Source organism: Electrona antarctica (genome assembly GCF_951216825.1).
Source record: "Electrona antarctica genome assembly, chromosome: 6".
In the NCBI taxonomy this organism is placed as follows: domain Eukaryota; kingdom Metazoa; phylum Chordata; class Actinopteri; order Myctophiformes; family Myctophidae; genus Electrona; species Electrona antarctica.
Window position 1 is genome coordinate 15,955,355 of NC_136811.1, and position 20,008 is coordinate 15,975,362.

The 20,008-nt window shown below is 43.6% G+C and overlaps 1 protein-coding gene across 1 annotated transcript in view; it reads left to right on the forward strand.

The window, feature by feature from the left end:
• The first annotated feature begins 2,384 nt into the window (after positions 1-2,384).
• Positions 2,385-20,008, forward strand: part of grik5 (glutamate receptor, ionotropic, kainate 5) — a 90,896-nt gene continuing 73,272 nt past the window's right edge. The window contains exons 1-4 of the mRNA XM_079503652.1: positions 2,385-2,522; positions 2,847-3,011; positions 11,940-12,037; positions 14,814-14,983. Of these exons, the coding sequence (XP_079359778.1) occupies positions 2,411-2,522; positions 2,847-3,011; positions 11,940-12,037; positions 14,814-14,983 (545 nt within the window). The 5' untranslated portion in view covers positions 2,385-2,410. The remainder of the gene's footprint in view (positions 2,523-2,846; positions 3,012-11,939; positions 12,038-14,813; positions 14,984-20,008) is intronic.

The window sequence follows — 20,008 nt, forward strand, 5'->3', positions numbered from 1 at the left end:
GGTCCTTTACAGCTTGGTTGTAGTTCCCTGTGCTGCTGATGTTTAGGCCAAGGTAGGTATAGTTTTTTGTTTGTTCTAGTGGGATTGTATTTAGGAAAAATGTATGGTTTTGGCGGCTGGATCTTTTTTGAAATATCATGATTTTAGTCTTAGTTAGGTTCACTGTCAGGGCCCATGTCTGGGATAATTTGTGTAGGAGATCAAGTTGCTGCTGTAGTCCTTCCTTGGTTGGAGACAGCAGCACCAGGTCATCTGCGAAAAGTAAGCATTTGATTTCTGTGTTTGCCAAGGGGATGCCTGGAGCTGTAGACTGTTCTAACGTTTTTGCTAATTCGTTGATATATATGTTGAAGAGTGTTGGACTCAGGCTGCATCCCTGTCTAACTCCTCGGCTTTGGGGGGAAAAGTCTGTGTGCTTTTCGCCTATTTTAACTGCGCATTTGTTGTTGGTGTACATTGATTGTATGATGTCATAGGTTTTCCCCCCAATGCCACTTTCCAACAGTGTGTACATCAGACCCTCATGCCAAATTGAATCGAATGCTTTTTTGAAGTCGACAAAGCAGGTGAATAATTTGCTTTTGTTTTTGTTTATTTGGTTGTCAATTAGGGTGTTTAGAGTGTAAATGTGGTCTGTTGTGCGATATTTTGGTAGAAAGCCAATTTGTGATTTGCTCAGGATCTTGCAACAACATGCATTCAGCACCATGGCCAGAGTCACAGCTAGTCTCAGTGCCACAACATGCATTCAGCACCATGGCCAGAGTCACAGCTAGTCTCAGTGCCACAACATGCATTCAATACCATGGCCAGAGTCACAGCTAGTCCCAATGCAACAACATGCATTCAGCACCATGGCCAGAGTCACAGCTAGTCTCAGTGCCACAACATGCATTCAATACCATGGCCAGAGTCACAGCTAGTACACAACATGAATAGTAACAGCTAGTACACAACATGAATAGTAAATTGTGCATTTATATAGCGCCTTTATCCAATGCGCTTTGCATAGATGGTGCATTGCATTCACACTCACATTCATACACCGATGCCAGAGGAAACCATGCGAGGCACCAACCTGCACATCGGGAGCAATTAAGGGCTCAGAATCTTGCCCAAGGACACTTCAACACTAACTCTGAGGGAGCTTGGGTTCAAACTGGCAACCTTGCGGTTCACATCTGGGCCACTCTACCCCTGAGCCACCGCCACCACTGACAACATGAATTCAGTTTACATTTTGGCACATTGTAAGCAATTATGCAAATGCAATCCATTAAATCCATGTCTTTACTGGCGGTAGTTGGCAAGACATTGCAAAAGATTTACTAGAAAGACAATAATGTTTGTGCCAGCGATTTGATTTCAGCCACATGACTCCTGAGACGGAATGTCACTTCAGGTCCCGCTAGACATGGCGAGAGCATTGATTAGCCAACTTGTGAATGTATACTGTGTAGCATGGATTCTCCATCCCCATCCCAGAAAAAAGAGAATTACAGTAGTCCAGATGGTTTGTGACAAAGGCATGAATAAGAGTTTGTGCATCGCTGAATGAAATAAATGATCAGATTCTTGCAATATTCCTGATTTGGTAGATGGCTGTTTTCGTGATGTTAGTGAAGTGCTTTGAAAAGTTTAGATCAGAATCAAATAAAACTCCCAGATTTCTAGCCTCAGGGGAGCACTGTAAGCCTTGTGAATGGTGGGTGTTTTAGAGAAGGGAGAAGAGTCTGGGACGTGTGGAGCGTTGTCCAGGGTGTTTTAGAGAAGGGAGAAGAGTCTTTGACGTGTGGAGCGTTGTCCAGGGTGTTTTAGAGAAGGGAGAAGAGTCTGGGACGTGTGGAGCGTTGTCCAGGGTGTTTTAGAGAAGGTTCTGCCAACCTCAAGCTTGTGTTGGCTGATCTGAGCGTGGGTTTTAGGGTCCGATCAGTCATGATGTTATAATACATACAATTTAAATAGCGCTTTTCAAGGTACCCAAAGTCGCTTTACGGAACAAAATAACAGTTTTATTAGAAAAATAAACTAGGTTAAAGGTTAAAGGTAGGCAGACAAAGTAGGGGAATTATGCAGGAAAAGCAAGTCTGAAAAGGTGGGGTTTAAGTGTGCTTTTGAACATTTCAAAGGTGGGCGCAGTTCTGATGTGGGCTAGGAGTGAATTCCACAATGAGGGGGGCGGCCACTGTGAAGGCCCTGTCACCCCAGGTTCGTTTGTTAGACTTGTGGGGTTCCAGTTGGTTGGCAGTGCTTGATGTTATACTGTATCTGTGTATTTTAAAGCAGAGTCACATCAATTTAACGCACTATCAACGGTGTATCTTGACGAACACTGTGTGGTGTCTCCTCCCGTCCTGCAGGTGGGGGTACAGGCAGCCAGCAGACCGTTCTCCATGAGGAGGAGTAGAAGATGCCGGCTCTGCCAGCGCTGCTGCTGTCGACACACTTCCTGTCCTTCCTGCTAGTCACCATGGCGCCGCTCTCCCTCAGCCAGGCCCCTCTGCTGTCCTCCGTTCGCATGGGTGAGCACGGGACACTCCTGTCATCCCCATAATAATAATTAAAAACAAAATGTAGGAAACAAAATCTAAAGGGATATTTTCTCGTGACCCATAAAAATGTGTAACCTTTCCTCTGTCGCTTCCCTCTGTTCCTCTGCCCCCCTCCCTCCCTCCCTCCCTCCCTCCCTCCCTCCCTCCCTCCCTCCCTCCCTCCTTCCCTTCCTCCCTCCCTCTGTTCCTCTGCCCCCCTCCCTCCCTCCCTCCCTTCCTCCCTCCCTCTGTTCCTCTGCCCCCCCCCCCCCCCCCCCCCCTCCCTCTCTCCCTCCCTCCCTCCCTCCTATGCAGCGGCCATCCTGGACGACCAGTCTGTGTGTGGCCGTGGGGAGCGTCTGGCGCTGGCCCTGGCCAGAGAGAACATCAACAATTTGATGGAGGGTCCGTCGAGGGCCCGCGTGGAGGTGGACATCTACGAGCTGCAGAGAGACTCCCAGTACGAGACCACCGACACTAGTGAGTGGACACGTTCACTACATTATGACACCACTGACACTGTTCACTACATTATGACACTAGTGAGTGGACACGTTCACGCGCTGTGTGCTTGTAGATCTACTATTGTCACTAGTTTGGGTCCCGTAGAATTTCAAACGTCTAATCTCTCTTTCGACCAAAAAAGTTTGGGAAGCACCGATCTAGGGTTCCCAAACTTTTCAGTCCGTGACCCCCCAAAATAATCCTATTTGACCCCCCACCCCAACCCACTCTGATAAGCACTTGAAATTGTAGGAGTCGAATTTTGTTTGACTTGGTTCTACAGATACATATTGTGAAAATAGCCGATCGGCTATTTTCACTGTAATGGTCCACTGATCTAGAGAAGTGGTTCTCAAAGTGTTCGGGGACCGCAGGGCTCCCTGGCAAAATGAGGAAAAGTTTAAACACTTAAGCCCTACTGTATTTTATAGCCTACTTACAAAAAATGGTTTAAAAAGCTCACAATGCATCACATTGTGAATTGTGAAAAACTGTTTTGCCCATTATGAGGTTTGAAGTGGTTAATTCCACAGTTATTTCCCACGGCTTAAAGTTGGCACAACGGGAGAAAGCACAGTATCAGAATGACTGTTCACAGCATAGGTTTAACTTTTTCCATCTACAGTAAGACAGTCGTAGAATTCTGCGAATCTAGAATCTAGTCCAAAAATAAATCTCTTCTTTAATGTTCGTTGCCAGCACAGAATCTTTTCAATTGAGGGTCTGCGGCCTTAATAAGTATCGGGGGTCCTTGACATGAGACTGTTTGGGAAGCACTAGCCTCGCCTGCCTCGGTACCAGGCTTTTATTTTTGTTCACATTTTTCTCAAAAAGAAAAGCCTGGGAAACCCATTGGAAAATCTGGTATAGGAAGTGAGAGTCAACTTGTATTTGGCGAACCAATAACAGTGCAGAGGAGCGTCGCTCCAAGTTTGGTGACGTCAGTGTTCTCCGGCTCTGCTGTTTTCTACCGAGGGGGGGGGGGGGGGGGGGGTGAACCAATAGGATCCTACGGCTGTTTCAGCAGGTACCCGCCCCTCTATACCAGAAATCAGGGGGGGGAGGCTGTAGGGAAGCACTGACCTAGAGGGTCACGTGTCGAGAGTGCCACCATCAGAGCAGATCAAAGCAACAGCAGCAGACCCAGGAGGCCAGCATATGTCTTTGATATGGGACAAGAGTGTGTGGGACACTTAACAGGTACTGTCACCATCCTGGAGCCCTTCATGGTTGTACCTTAAATCCTTGATGTCGGGTATAGTGACCTCGTGTCAACATACTTTCCGCCTCAGAGGAAAGCTTGGTATTCGTTCTAAAAACTAGCCGTGTGATCCAGTTTAGAAAAAAGTAAAACAAATATATTGTGGTTCTGGTGGTTGGTTCTGGTTGGCGTCGCATTGCTTTTGTTCCCCACGTAATGTGAATTGTTTAGTCTCGCTAGTATATAAGGAGGAAGAATGTTTTAAAAAAACTGTACAGTATTTTGTTAATTTTTTTTTTTATGTGGACATGCCCACCAGTTCATTAACCCATTTTAGGCCTGACCTCGAAATAAATAAAACATCTTCTAAATCCTCCAGTTTTCTGAAATAAATATTTTCACGATTTTTCAAAAATAGCAGACCTACAAGCTCGTAGCACGCCACTCGGTGGCGCGCTATGAGCTTGTAGATCTGCTATTTTTCAATAGCTAAATTATAACATAATGTTTAAAACACCAAAAGGGGTTCCCGCCCAAAATGGGTTAAGTATGTCTGGGGAGGGGTTAGAGGAGGGGATGATATTGTGATGTCACAATATCAGGTTTTTTGTTTTTTTTATCATTGGCACATTTGACTGTCAAGGTTTCAGCCTCCAGGAATATACCCTTAACAAAGAGAATACATCATTGCACATAATAACCACACCAAGGGGTCTAATGAAGTACTGTCACCTCATAAACACATGAAAAACTGGACAAAATACAACACACTGCAAAATCACTTTTATTCTGAGAGTGTACAAACTGATGTTTTTATTTTTACAATAGCAGAGTTCAACTGTCACCATGCCTTTCATAGTGTACACACACTGAGGCACCCTGCGCTCAATCGCAGCAGGTCACTGACCCTGCCACGGGCTACTGGCAAAGCTCTGTGTGAGGAGTGCTGTGTGCATTATGTGCATGCCTGAGTGGCGTGCGTGCGTGCGTGCGTGCGTGCGACGCGCGTGCGTGCGTGCGTGCGTGCGTGCGACGCGCGTGCGTGCGTGCGTGCGTGCGTGCGTGCGTGCGTGCGTGCGTGCGTGCGTGCGTGCGTGCGTGCGTGCGTGCGTGCGTGCAAAACAAATTGACAGGCTTGTTCTCTGGTGTTTCTTAGGGGAATTACAGTGGCTAAATTCCAAAATGTTGTACACAGTATTGACTCAAAGCCCTAAACAAAACAAAAGTATTCATACCGTGGGTTGAGTTTGTTTGCACCATAATTCACTTCAACAGTTCGAGCATCAACGCAGGCCAAGTCAAAATAACAAGAATTACAAAACATGGAAGAAATGCAATGCACGATTCAGTTGATACTCACACGCATGCCTGCGCAACGATGACACACAAACGCAAGCACATGCACACTCACATGCACACACCCTCACACATACACACGCAGGCAGGCCAGTGGTTTGGACTCAGCGAGGATGACTGAGTTGATAATTTGAAATGCCACCCAAATGGCATGAATTCCAAAAGCCAAATGTATAAGCCTGATAACTACTAGAGTAACACAGTAAAGTAGCATGACCTATTTTCATTGTAGCCTGATATTCATTCACTGGACAGGCAGCCAGGGTCGACTCACTATGTCAGGGGTTCTCAACCTGTGGGCCGCGACCCCTCAGGGGGGTCGCCAAAATATTTTGGGGATTCCCCAAATTATTTTCTAATTTATTTATTTTATTTTTTGGCAACTGAATGGCTGGAAAATGGAAATTAAGAGTTTACATAACATGGTGAATGCATAAACTTTCCTTAATGATTAATGATCTGGTTTCAGGATTCATTTATGATATATTTTCTCTATTATTAAAGGGATCGTTCAGACTTTTTTAACTTAAGCTGTATGAAATACTATTAATATAGTGGTTGCAACTGTATTCATTGATTGCCTGAGTCCCGTGGTGGGAGTTCTGCTCTGGTTTTGGTGAAATATTACGTAGTTCCGGTCATTTTGTGGGGGTCACAGGGGGCCACGCATTAAAAGTAAATAAATCCAAAAAACTAACGTCATTTGTATTGTTGACCTATTTCTAAAATATTAGTGCAACTTTTGTTCATTTTTTACCCCTCTATCACACGGAACAATGTTTTTTGTGTCCATATCACTACACCCAAAAAATTGTTCCATGTGATAGAGGGGTCAAAGTTGAACGAAAGTTGCACTAATATTTTAGAAATAGGTCAACAATACAAATTACGTTAGTTTTGTGAATTAATTTACTTTTACTGCGTGGCCCCAGTGCCCCCCATGAAATGACCGGAATTACTTAATATTGACAAAAACCAGAGCAGAAATCCCACCACGGGACTCGGGCAATCAATTAATACAGTTGCAACCACTATATTAATGGCAAGTATTTCATACAGCTTAATTATCTATCCCTTTAAGGTTATTTTTGCATAGTGCAGGGGTTGAGAACCCCTGCACTATGTAATACTTTTAACATGATGTAGATGTATACTCTTACTATCGATCTATCGGTCGATTCGCCTGTCTACTTCCTGATTGGTTAGTCATTTCGACCGGGGTTTTTTTCAACCAATGACAAAGCTTCTATAGGAACATTGAATGCAGATTGCGGCCCCTAGATGTGTCACAGAGACTACATTTTTTTGGGAACATTCTACCCATTGCTGGCTGTCTGAAAATGTAATACTTAACATGATGTGCATCTTGGATGCTTCAGACACACTCGCTGTTTGCATGCATAAGAGCAGAGCTGGAAGAAGTACCCCCAATTCTTCACTTAAGTAAAAGTATAGCAATACCACAATGTACAGTAGTACAATGTACTCTGTACAGTATTGTAAACTTCACTTGAGTAAAAGTACAATATATTGGCATCAAAATATACTTAAAATATAAAAGTGCACAGCAATATGAGTTTCTTCAAATGTTTCTCCAAATTTGTCTTTAAAAAATAGCTGATGTACAAGCTCACGGTGCTTGGTGATACAATATGATAGTGCTTGACCGTATTATCAGCCATTCTGTTCTCCCTGTTAGTGTCCTTCTGTCTATACTGACAGAAGAAACATGTTTTCCCTGTTCACTATACTGACAGAAGGAACATGTTTTCCCTGTTCACTATACTGACAGAAGGAACATGTTTTCCCTCTTCACTATACTGACAGAAGGAACATGTTAGACACTCCAGGCTTATTGATCAGTGACAGAGGCTGACAGCTGATCAATTAGATAAGTATGATAAGTATGGCGCGCACACACACACACACACACACACACACACACACACACACACACACACACACACACACACACACACACACACACACACACACACACACACACACACACACACACACACATACAGCCTCTGGTCTACCCAGCCAGACACTGGTCTGTGTATCATTCACTGAGTGAATGATGTTGAGCAGTAATGCAGTAGTGCAGTAATTCCTATTCAACTTTTTTTTAAAGTAACTAATTCCAATGTTCAGTACTTCTACTGCTGATCTCAGAGGCAAATATTGTACTTTTATAAATGTTATACATTTGAAAACTTGTAAAACGAGACATTCATGATTAATGACTACTTTCTACTTTCTGTACTCTCAAGTACATTTTGATACCAATTATTTTGTACTTTTACTCAAATAAATGTTTAATTCCGGCATTTCTACATTGCAGTATTGATACTTGCTTAAGTGAAAAATGTGAGTTATTTTTCCACTGTCTGACCGCTTGACAGCCGCTGTTAAGTGGTCGTAATGACTACGTAATGACTACTTGTGCCTGATACGGCAGTGGTGCCAGACTACATACATGTATACATAGGAGCATTACCTCTAATCCTCCCGACACTAAAACATATCGTCATTACGTCACCATCGAAAACCAATTACACTCTGGCTTTGGGACCTTTAATCCACATCTTCATTACGTCACGTCATCATTGAGAGCTAGCATATGACGCCAGTTATACCCTGACGTCATATGCTGGGACGGTGCATACGCATCAAAAGTAACCACAGTATACCACTAATCAATTTACAAATTACATATACATATACATAGAGTCATTTACTGTAATCCACCCGACATTGATCGAGATATATGTCACCATCGAAGGCATTGGGTCCTTTAATCCACATCTTTATTACGTCATCATTGAGAGCTAGTCATCATTGAGAGCTAGCTATACCAGTTATACCCTGACGTCATATTCTGGGACGGTGCATACACATCAAAAGTAACCACAGTATACCGCTAATCAATTTACAAATTACATATACAATACATTGAGGCATTTCCTTTAATCCACCCGACACTGATCGAGATATACGTCACCATCGAATGCATTGGGTCCTTTAATCCACATCTTTATTACGATATACTTCATAATACTACTTTTTTACGTGCAAAAAGTAGGTACGTAGCAAATAGCTAAACCTAATAATTCAATATTTCAATCGTTCTTTCAAAGAGAAGCTGAGATTTGACAGTTTGTAGCGGTCGACAGTACTTGCGCGCTCTGCTTGCGCACTAGTAGGCCATTTATGGCCTACTTGTGTGCAACAAGCAAGTAGGCACTCGACAGAGTGCAGTTCTAGTTATTATTATTATCTGTTTGTATTATGTGATGTTTATATGATCAACACATCTTAGTGTTTTGCCAACTATTTGCGTGTCCTCTTCCAATATCCTCAAGGCCACTGAGACGCTCTGAGACTTTGGAGATTTTAATCCCAAGCGTGTCAGCGTTTACCTCCATTATTTCCACATTACTGACATTATAACAAGACAGATTGTCCTGCTACAGTGGCATTGAGGGATGAAATGGAATTGCAATTACCTTCTTGCCGCATTTTAACCCATTGAGACCTGGAACGCATCCATGTCACGTTAGCGTTTAACCACATTAACCATTAACCCATTTTGGGGCGGGAACCCGTTTTGGTGTTTTAAACATTGTTATAATTTAGCTATTGAAAAATAGCAGATCTACAAGCTCATAGCGCGCCACCGAGTGGCGCGCTATGAACTTGTAGGTCTGCTATTTTTGAAAAATCGTTAAAATGTGCCTCAAATCTTTCCGAAAATTGTCATGATTTAGAAAACTTTTTTTTTTAAATTTCGACGTCAGGCCTGAATGGGTTAAAAAGTCCACATCTTTTACATCTTTCCCCATCGTTGTGCATCCGCCCCCGACCAGGCCACGACAGCTATGGTATATATCGTTGCTGTGGGCCAGAAACCTTGTGTCTCCATATTTCAACATGTTTTTTTGGTACAGTTGGGTGCCACCGATATTGTCCCTTATTATTTGACCCATTTAGGCCTGACCTCAAAATTAAAAAAAAATCCTTCTAAATCCTCCAGTTTTCTGAAATAAATATTTTCACGATTTTTCAAAAATAGCAGACCTACAAGCTCGTAGCGCGCCACTCGGTGGCGCGCTATGAGCTTGTAGATCTGCTATTTTTCAATAGCTAAATTATAACATAATGTTTAAAACACCAAAATGGGTTCCCGCCCCAAAATGGGTTAACTGTCCTTTTGCGCAGATCACGCAAAAAGAAAAGGACAATATCGATGGCCCCCAACTGTATATTACTGCCCTACTTTCATCATACAAGAGTGTCGCACGAAAGTAGTCAAAGTCGGGGGGAGATCACAAGAGCTTGTATTTCGTCTATTTCCTCATTTTAAAATAATAACAAAGAAGCTGTTTTGGACATACAAGGTTTCCACCCGACAATATTATCAACCAGTGTTGGAAGAAGTAAAAGTCCTGTGATCGAAATGTCACTTGAGTGGCTTCAAAATATATGCACCTATAAAAGTAAAAGTAGACTACTTATTTTGGAAAGCCTGTAAACCAGGGTTCCCCAATTAACTTTCCTCAAGGGCCATATTTTGACTAGGGTACCAGGCTGGGGGCCGAGTCCGCACGCGCAAAAAAATGGGTTTTTAAGTTTTTTCATTAATTAATTAAACGTTGTTCTCAACCAGTGGTCCGGGGACCACCAGTGGTCCTTGAGGTGGTGCCCAGTTTGACATGCATAGGCTACTGACCCCCATTTAATGCCATTTATATCTGGGACCACCCCCCAGATTTTTTTAAATTCTTCCAGGGGCCACAAGGGGGCGCTCCGCGGGCCGCAAACCCAGGGGAACCCTGCTGTAAACAAAACAAACAAACAATTGATGGTTTTGAGAATTGTTGCGTCCTGTTGTAGATCGTCTATTTTGGAATAGCCAAAGTAAAATATAAAAGGCATACATTTACTGTACATGAATGTTTTTTTTTTTTTTTACTTGAGTAAATGTACTTAGTAACTTCCCAGCACCTCCAATCAAGCATCTCCGGCGGAAAGAGAATGCTGCGTGTTTCGGACTCCTCGTCAGATTGGTATTGGTGTTGCCAGATGCCAAAACAATGGGAAAATGTTCGTGAATACACTGACACCACGGCGCGTAAACAGCGCCTCAAACTATGACTCCGCCCACAACCGGGGGAAGTTGTGATTTGCGCTCGTTCACTGCAATGCAATTTGCGGCATTTTCAAAACAATATTGAGCAGAGTAGCGATTATCAAACGTATTTGCAATGCCATACGTTGAAAGATCTGTTGCCCGTGGACAAGGCACGCTGCCTCCGCAAGTTAGATAGCATCGGCATAGATGTTTGTCCGTATGTGATTAAGGATTGCACCAAGTTGCATTGGCAGCCATAGAAAATTCTTACCCCAGGCTAAAACCGGATGTGACGTTTTTGGGCGTTCCTGTCTAGCGTGGTGTCAGTGTATTGTTATATAAAAAGTCTATACAATTTTAATTACTTCCTTTGAACAAAAATGTGATGCGTGATGACATGTCGAGTGTCAAATTAATCTTGATTTAATTAACATGTTTTATTCCCATTGCTGCGTCGTCCTCCAAACACAGCTGCTTCTGATTACAGAACTACTCCGTTTTTAATGTCATTCACGATGACATCCAGACAGGGTTTTACTCATTTTATACTTAATCATCACGCTAAAATATGTATCTGAAAACATTATGTATGTAAGTGTGTATACATAGGGTTAACGTGGTGTGGCATCACGAGGGGACAGGTGGTAAATGGGTACTATATTCCCATACACAAAATGGCTACCGGAACAACAACTACAACTCCCAGAGTGCCTCAGCACACACACAGGTGTAGGTGAGTGAGGCACCTAATTGAGGCAGAGCTGAGAGACTAGAGGAGAGAACAAACAAACGGTGCATGAAGAGAGACAAATTGAGGGCTGGACGGAGCTGGACCAAAGGATGGAAAAGGACTGAGAAAAGGACTTGTTAAGTAACAGTGTGGACATTCTTTGAACTTAAGAACACTTCAGTTTGGACAACATTATTCTCCCTCTGGGATGTTTTTCGTTGCCTTTGCAAATTGCCTCATGTTGGCCTATCTGAGTTATGAGCCTGTGGGAAAATAAACCTAATTGCATTGTATACTGGATTTTCCTTCCTTTTATTCTGCACTGCCTCACAATATCCCACCCTATACCTCTCATGATATTACAGTGGTTAAACTGAAGCAAGCCCAAAATGAGCAACTTTACAGGAAAACCAGCCCAAAGTCACTTAGAAGAAGCAGGCTTGGCAACCCTGTGTGTTCTTACTTTCCCTCTTTTCTCATCAGTGTGCCAGATTCTACCTAAGGGCGTCGTCTCTGTGATAGGCCCCGCCTCCAGCCCCGCCTCCGGCTCCACTGTCAGTCACATATGTGGCGAGAAGGAGGTGAGTGACGCACGCACGTACACACACACGTGCACACACACACACACACACACACACACTATACCAATAAGACGCCCTGAGGGCGAGATGCGTGCATCCACCTGGGTGATGGCGCTTTGGGATGGGGGGTCAGATCAACATGTGGAATGAATTCTGTACTGGCCATATATGGAGCATGTCTTGAGTGTGCAGGCTTTGATGAGGTCAGATCAACATATGGAATGTCAGAACAGGTCAGCCCCATAGAGTATAGGGTGATCTAAGGGTGGCAGCGGGGGGCAGTGTCTTGAGCGTACAGGGTTTGATGAGGACCCAAGTAGGGCCAGGCCTTAATTTCCGGGCCTGTTGAGAACTCTACTAATAACTTTTGGGCGGGCCCGTCTAGAGCTTGAATGGACAGGTATCAGTCAAAAGGGAGACATCGAAAGAGGATGGACGGCCGAAGGATCAACAGGAGCCTGTCTCCTGTTTACGTAGCGTGTGGCGGCTTGATGCACTAGTGCAAACCCCCAGCCATGATGCACTGGCTCTCAACCACTGGTCCTTGAGGGAGTTCCAGGTGGTCCCCAGCTAAATGGTGCAGTAACCAAATGGACCTATATATATAATGGACTTATACAGTATATGACACCAAATGGACCCTTACCGGTCCATTTGATTTCATTTTACACTCATTATTGTTAAACAAGTCTTACACGATTAGAGAATGTAGAATAATTGTTTTTTTGATCAACGTTTGTTATCTCTCCTATAGTATGACATCAATACAGCTTGGAATTGTGGTCAAAATTGTATCCAACGATAACAAAAACAAAGTTTTGGGTCTGAGAAGCTCATCAAATGGTGGTCCGTGGCAATGATTCGCCACGCAGCGTGGTTGGTGTCTTTGACCTTAAAACAGTTTTGTTGCAAGGACACTAGTTGGTGTAGTTTGGGACTTATGGGCAAACACTAGCCACAAGGCCAGGCCACTGAGCTGTTCAATATACTTTAAGATCCTCATTCAATCAACCATTATCCTCACAGCCCACCAGTGGGAGAGCGATACAATCTAATATCATGAATTGCATCTCTCTCTCTCTCTCTCTCTCTCTCTCTCTCTCTCTCTCTCTCTCTCTCTCTCTCTCTCTCTCTCTCTCTCTCCTCCCACAGCAGAGTGTATGTGGATGTAGACTCCCCTGTGTGTTGAAGCCCATCTCATGTAATTAACCATCAGCCACCTCCTCCATCTGTTTGCTCCATTCGTCTCCTGGCCTTTCACCCTCTGTGCTCTCAGGTCCCTGCATCCCTCTGTCTAACCCCTTATCACTCTCTCTTCGTGCGTGCGTGCGTGCGTGCGTGAGTGAGTGAGTGTGTGTGAGTGTGTGAGTGGGTTTGTGTGTGAGTGAGTGAGTGTGTGCTGTCTTTTTTCCCTGAGATTCATTATGCATGCAGGTTGCGTTATCGTTCTGTTGTTTTAATTGTTTGCACGCTTCATGCTGTGTGTGTTTTTTTTAAAACATATGTTTATTGATTTTTCTTTACAACATAGTATTTTCAAAGCAATTATTCACATATATTTTTCCCCCCACAACCACATGGCAGCACAAATACTAAACAACAGGAATACAAAACAAATTAAAAAATTATAATAATAATCTTCATGCTGTGTTTTAATCCTATAAGTACATTTCTACAGCCACTTTCAGCCATGCACTGTATTATGGACGTTTTCCAGAGTTAAAATGGATGCCTGTTGATTCCATGGGCGTGGCATTTTGTTCATGCTAATTAGGGGTAGTTTCTACAGGTGTGACATATTGGCATAATTAATAGATCCTGCAATTGTTAATGAGGGCAAAGACAGAGCCGTTACCGCAGTGAAATTTGTTCTCCACATTTGACCCATCTCTTGGAGCGGTGAGCCGCAGCGTGTGCGGCGCTCGGGAATCATTAGTTGATTTGACCCCTAATCCAACCCATTGATGCTGAGTGCCAACAAAGATGGTTTATATATGAAGATGGGCCAACTTCATTGGAGCCACTAGAGGCGAAATGGTACACAAAGCCTACAAATGGTCTCCTAAATAAAGTAGGCGTGGTTTGCTTCTCCCCGACCTCCCCCCTCCCCTCCCCTCTCCCAGGCTGACAACAACACTGACAACGTCATGTGGAGCATTGAGAGCATTATATGGCAAATGTCAAATGCCATTTCCCAAATCAGCCCCAACCAAGAGTCTAAGACAGTTATGGAAAAATATATTATTAAGCATTGGAACACACATTTTATTTCACTTTTAATATGTCCATTCATTTAATGTTATAATATTCATATATCACATATTCTTATCTTAAATATGGGGCCAGAGCCCCCTATGTGTTGTTCGTCAAATTGCAGATGGACAGAGAGAGGCTTCCTGACTCCTCTCAAATCTCGCGAGAGTTTGTTGCTGGGATGGCATTGGGTCCCATTTCGACAGTCTTTGGTATGACCCGGCCGGGGATCGAACCCCCGACCTCCCAGTTTCAGGACGGACACTCTAACCACAAAGTCACTGTCTGGTCATGTTTGCAAATCAATATTGATCAATTGATCAATCAATATCAGTATTCTGATTAACCTGAGGGCCACATTAAGTGAAGGAGGGGGCCGCATGTGGCCCCCGAGCCGCCAGTTGCCCATGTATGCAATATGTGAATAAAATGTACTTCCTCCTCTCCTCTCCTCTCCTCTCCTCTCCTCTCCTCTCCTCTCCTCTCCTCTCCTCTCCTCTCCTCTCCTCTCCTCTCCTCTCAGATCCCTCATGTGAAGATTGGTCCAGAGGAGACTCCTCGCTTGCCGTACCTGCGCTTCGCCTCAGTGACGCTGTACCCTAGCAACGAGGACCTGAGCCTGGCCATCGGAGCCATCTTACGCTCCTTTAGCTACCCGTCTGCCAGCTTGGTGTGTGCCAAGGCAGAGTGTGAGTACGCACGCACGCACGCACGCACGCACGCACGCACACACGCACGCACGCACGCACACTAGAGACTGACACAGGAGTGGATTTTCACTCCTGCCGCTTCTCAGTCCCACAGAAAAAATACAAAAACAAAAAAACAATCCTAGCGAACGGTGAACCAATAGTTTTGGACCGGCACCGCCCCTCTAGACCAGAAATCACACACGCTGAGGCAGGCTAGACATTTAGAGGTTAGGATTGAAGGGTTGGGCTTGGACTTCAAGGGATAGTTCAGAATTTTTTAACTATCATACTGAAGTTGTATGAAATACTTGGCATTAATATAGTTGTCTCCACCAGGCCGAAGGCATGGTGAGAGAGTATGTTTTGCACTCCGTCCGTGTGTGTGTCCGTCCGTGTGTCCTTCCGTCCGTCCGTTACCAGCTAATCTCCGGCACCGTTAACCCGGTCGATGCCAAACTTTGCACACACACTCCCTAGATGCCAACGATGAACCTCTGCCCCGCATTTTCCAGAACGGCCTGTTATAGCGCCACCATGAGGCAGCTTTTCACATTTGTTACCTAAAACTGCACCGATCTGCGTGAAACGTTGCATGCACACTCCCTAGAGGCCAAGGACAAACCTTTGACCTGCATTTTCCGCATCTGCCTTTTATAGCGCCACCAGGAGGCCGACTTTTGTAAAACACATTTTTGGATATTACTCCTCCAGATTCTGTCCAAAAATCTCACAAATCGTTACACAGTATCTCTATGGTCATGTGCTCAAGTCGGATCTGTCCGATATTTCATATTCCACCCTAATTGGCTATAATTGCCTTTCACAGTTTGCAAGATTGCCCCGTTTTGAACAAAAGCCTCAAATCATGAACACAGCATGCAATTTACGTGAAATCTTTCACACATTTTCTTACTAGGCTGAGGAATATATCCCACCCTTTTCACATTGGCCTGTTATAGCGCCACCAACAGGTTGATTTTTGCAAAACAGGTTGATTGGAACAAAATGCCTCAAATCATCCAATTGCCATACAAGGCAAACATGTTTATATTACTACTAAACATTTTGCCAAACATCTCACACAGTCCTATCCTCCTGGTGGAGACCTGTGCCCAGAAGGGCACTTTTTCTAGTTTGATATAGTTCTTCACATGAGGAATTTTTGACCCCTCTATCACATGGAACTATGTTTTTTGTTCCATGTGATAGAGGGGTCAAAGTTGAACGAAAGTTGCGCTAATATTTTAGGTCATATATGTCAAACTCAAGGCCCGGTGGCCAAATCAGGCCCGTGGATGAATTATCTTTGGCCCGCGGGATGATATTTAATTAGTAATAGAACTGGCCCTCTGGTATATTGCACGGACCACCATAATACTACAAGTCCGACAATTCACTGCGAGTGCATTGGCACATATCACATACTATGAAATCAGTGCTTGGTGAGGATCATAGAACAGGAAACTGAGCTTAATAATAATGCATTTTCAGTTTTAAATGCATTTACTTTTTTGCTGTTTGCCTGGGACGTCCTCATGACCGCGGTGCCCGTGTGTTGAAACACAGTCCGGCCCTCGACCTCGACCGATTTCTTTATTTTGGCCCACTGTGTATTTGAGTTTGACATCCCTGTTTTAGGTCAACAATACAAATGACATGCCAAATGAAATGCCCCCCACAAAATGACCGGAACTACTTAATATTTTACCAAAACCAGAGCAGAACTCCCACCATGGGACTCGGGCAATCAATTAAATAATGTTGAGACCATTATATTAATGGCAAGTATAATTTCATATTATTAGTTATTATTATTATTATTATTATTATTAGAATTAGTTCAGAAAATGTGAACTATCCCTTTAAGCCTGATTTACACTAAGTTGCGTTATGCATGCTGGTGTTGTGCGACCAAAAACAGCAGATCGCCTACAGTCAAACAACGTGTCACACTCTGATGCGTTGTGAGCTTGTAGATCGGCTATGGCCTTCTTTAGCGCTAGCCTGGGAATAAAAAAATGGGCAAAAAAAATCTAAAAGATGGCATTCATAAAATAGCTGTGCGACTCCTAAAATGTAGGTGGCCTACTAATGTTGTACATACAAGTGTGTGCGTGCGTGTGTGTGTGTGTGCGTGCGTACACACACTATGTTTGTGTGAAAAACGCTTCTGTGGGAGGGCCTGGTGACTCACTGGCACATTGTGTCTGTCTGGGCGGATGCGTGTGCTGTGCTGCTAGGCACTCCTTCTAACAGTCTGCGTTTGAAAGTTAGCTCGGCTGGTCAGAGTTCACCCGCATGCGTTCCGTCTCTCTGTCCTCCACAGCCTTCCTATTACTCATATGCCCAATGTCTGTCTGCTCCTTGTAACTGAGCAGGATTGGTCAAAATGCTACTTTGTGAGTCCCAGATTCGTTTGGGTCTGTAGTTCTGTATGTGCGTTTGTGCTCCCAACACTGAAAGGGAATGATGTCATAGTATTTGGACACTCACAACACACAAAACATGATGGTTAACATTAGCGCTGTCATTAGTAATAATTAATGAATTTAAATTATTGTAATTACATTAAAAATGTGAACAAAAATGACATTACTCAGTAACAACATAAATGATAATGATCATTGTTAATGAGGGTAATGTGAATGAGGATAATAACGTGTAATCTAACGGTTATGTATAGTGCTATGTAACTCATATGGATCCTGGTGGATCTCTACGGTGACACGGGGGTGGGTTTGGTGTAGGGTGGAATTCTCGTATCTGACTTTTGTTTTGTGAATCTGTTAATGTTAATGTAATGAGTATTACGAATCATGTTCTGTTGTAAGTAGGATAGGCATTTATAAGCTTTCAGCTTCTGCCTATTCCTTTTGATCATCTTCATGTTTTGTTTTGTTTTTGTAACAGATGTGTCAGATGGGTGCAGGACCTTTCAGCCTGTAGTTTAAATAGCTTATCATGAAGCAAGTGAAACTGTGTGGGTTGAAATAAATTTGGATGAAGCTAAAACTGTGCTAGTCGGAGCCATCTACGGACTTCCTGATCAGAGTTACTTCTGATTATACTTGAGGGGTGCTTAGCTGGGGAGAACGGTGCCGAGAACTATTCTATCGGTGACTGGAACACGGACATGCTGCGAAAACAAGCATCCATCTTCCAAACCTTCAGTAGGTTTTGTGATCTGCACGGCCTCAGTCAGCTAATTACTCAACACACAAGGGTGTGTGACTCACTCTACTCAAACCACCATAGATCTTATTCTAACATTGGACGGGGTCCAGAATCTCCAAGAGTGGGGATATTGTCTGTGGGCTAAGCGATCACTATATCATCTTTTGTACCCGTACAAAAAACAAAAACCTTAAAAAAATAAAACGCTTAAAACCTATAGTGAGGCCTTTAATCACGTCATGACATCAAAACCAGATTAAATTCCTATCAATATTAAATAGCATTGCTCCCATGAAAAAAAACCCTGCTCAGAGCCATGGATGAATTCGGACATACTGACTGCTATGAAAGTCGGAGATAAAAATTCTCTGAAGTCCATAAGATAAGATTGCCAAATGCTTCAACAAGCTGGATCTCAAAACCGATCATGTGAAACTCCAAAAACAAATACAAGGTAACTGCCATGACCAGATCTGCTACATTTTCTTTTTTTAAATAGAAACTTGACGAAACTGTACATAAACCACGTGACCACGTTAATGAATGTGGTTGAATGCGTGGGCATTGCTGCTCCGTTCATGAACACTCCCCTCATCTTCTGTAGGGAAGGATTTGGCCTCATATCCTAGTAGTTAATCACTGTATGCAACTTTGAAACTCAGGTGGTGACTGTTTGCTCCACATTAAATCCATAATTTGTGGCATTCACTGGGTCAAGGTGGCCGCAGGCAGCCTTGAAAGCACCAGGGAAACGGCAGCATACATGTGTAGTTCGAGTCACCAGTAAGTGGTGCTACGAAATTATAAATAATAAGGGTACTCAGTCGGCATAAATCAGCAGAACCGAGTGCTGGCGGTTTAATTCAAGCACCGTCTGTAACAACGTTGTCAAGATACAGACTTCGGTTTTGCAATTATTATTGATTTCTGATTATAGTTGAGTCCTCTTTATGGTGTAATAAAAGCCTAAAGGGTGAGGTTGTGAGCTTCTTAATATGGCACAGTTGAGAAGCAGGAGTTAAACTATTAATCTGGTGTCAGTGAGGTCAGATGTAGAGTTCCTGGCCGGCTCCATATACTGTATGCAGATCTAGGCCCTCATTTATCAATAAAGAGTGTAAAATCTGCCCCAAATTCGAGTGTAGGTTTTGTAGTACACTCACGTCGCCACGGCAGTTATAAAGTGATCTCAAACAGCTGATCCTTCCTTAATTTAATTCCTAGCAGTGATAAATGTGACGGCTGAAATCAATCTGGCACGTCCTATGAAATCAAGCCTCACCCGTTTTTGCAACATGAACAACTGCAATACGACCATACAACATATGGAAACCATGGTTACATGATGCAAAAGCCAATAAAAAAGTTTCCCCCGCTTGCCTTGCTGAACCCCCCCCCCCCCCCCCAACCCCTCACCCCGCCCTCTCTCATACACACACACAGACGCACGCACGCACGCACACGCAACTTGCAAGCAACTTGCAAGCCCAACTGGTGTGTTGTATCTTAAATAAATAAAGAACGAACACCTGCATGAAATAAATAATAGCTGTAGGCCTACCCTACACTGTTTCCCTCTCGCCACGCACGCACACACGCACGCACGCACGCACGCACGCACGCACGCACGCACGCATGCATGCACGCATGCACGCACGCACGCACGCACATACTTGCAAGCAACTGTCACTGTGTGTTGTTTGTTGTATATACAATTATTAAAGTCTTCATTCATTTAATATACAACAAGATTAGTGAACAAACCTGTGATTCTGTGAAGCATTAATTAAATAACATTGCTCATGTCATTGGAATGAGTTTGGAGCGCACAGCCCGTGACAAATGTTGTTTT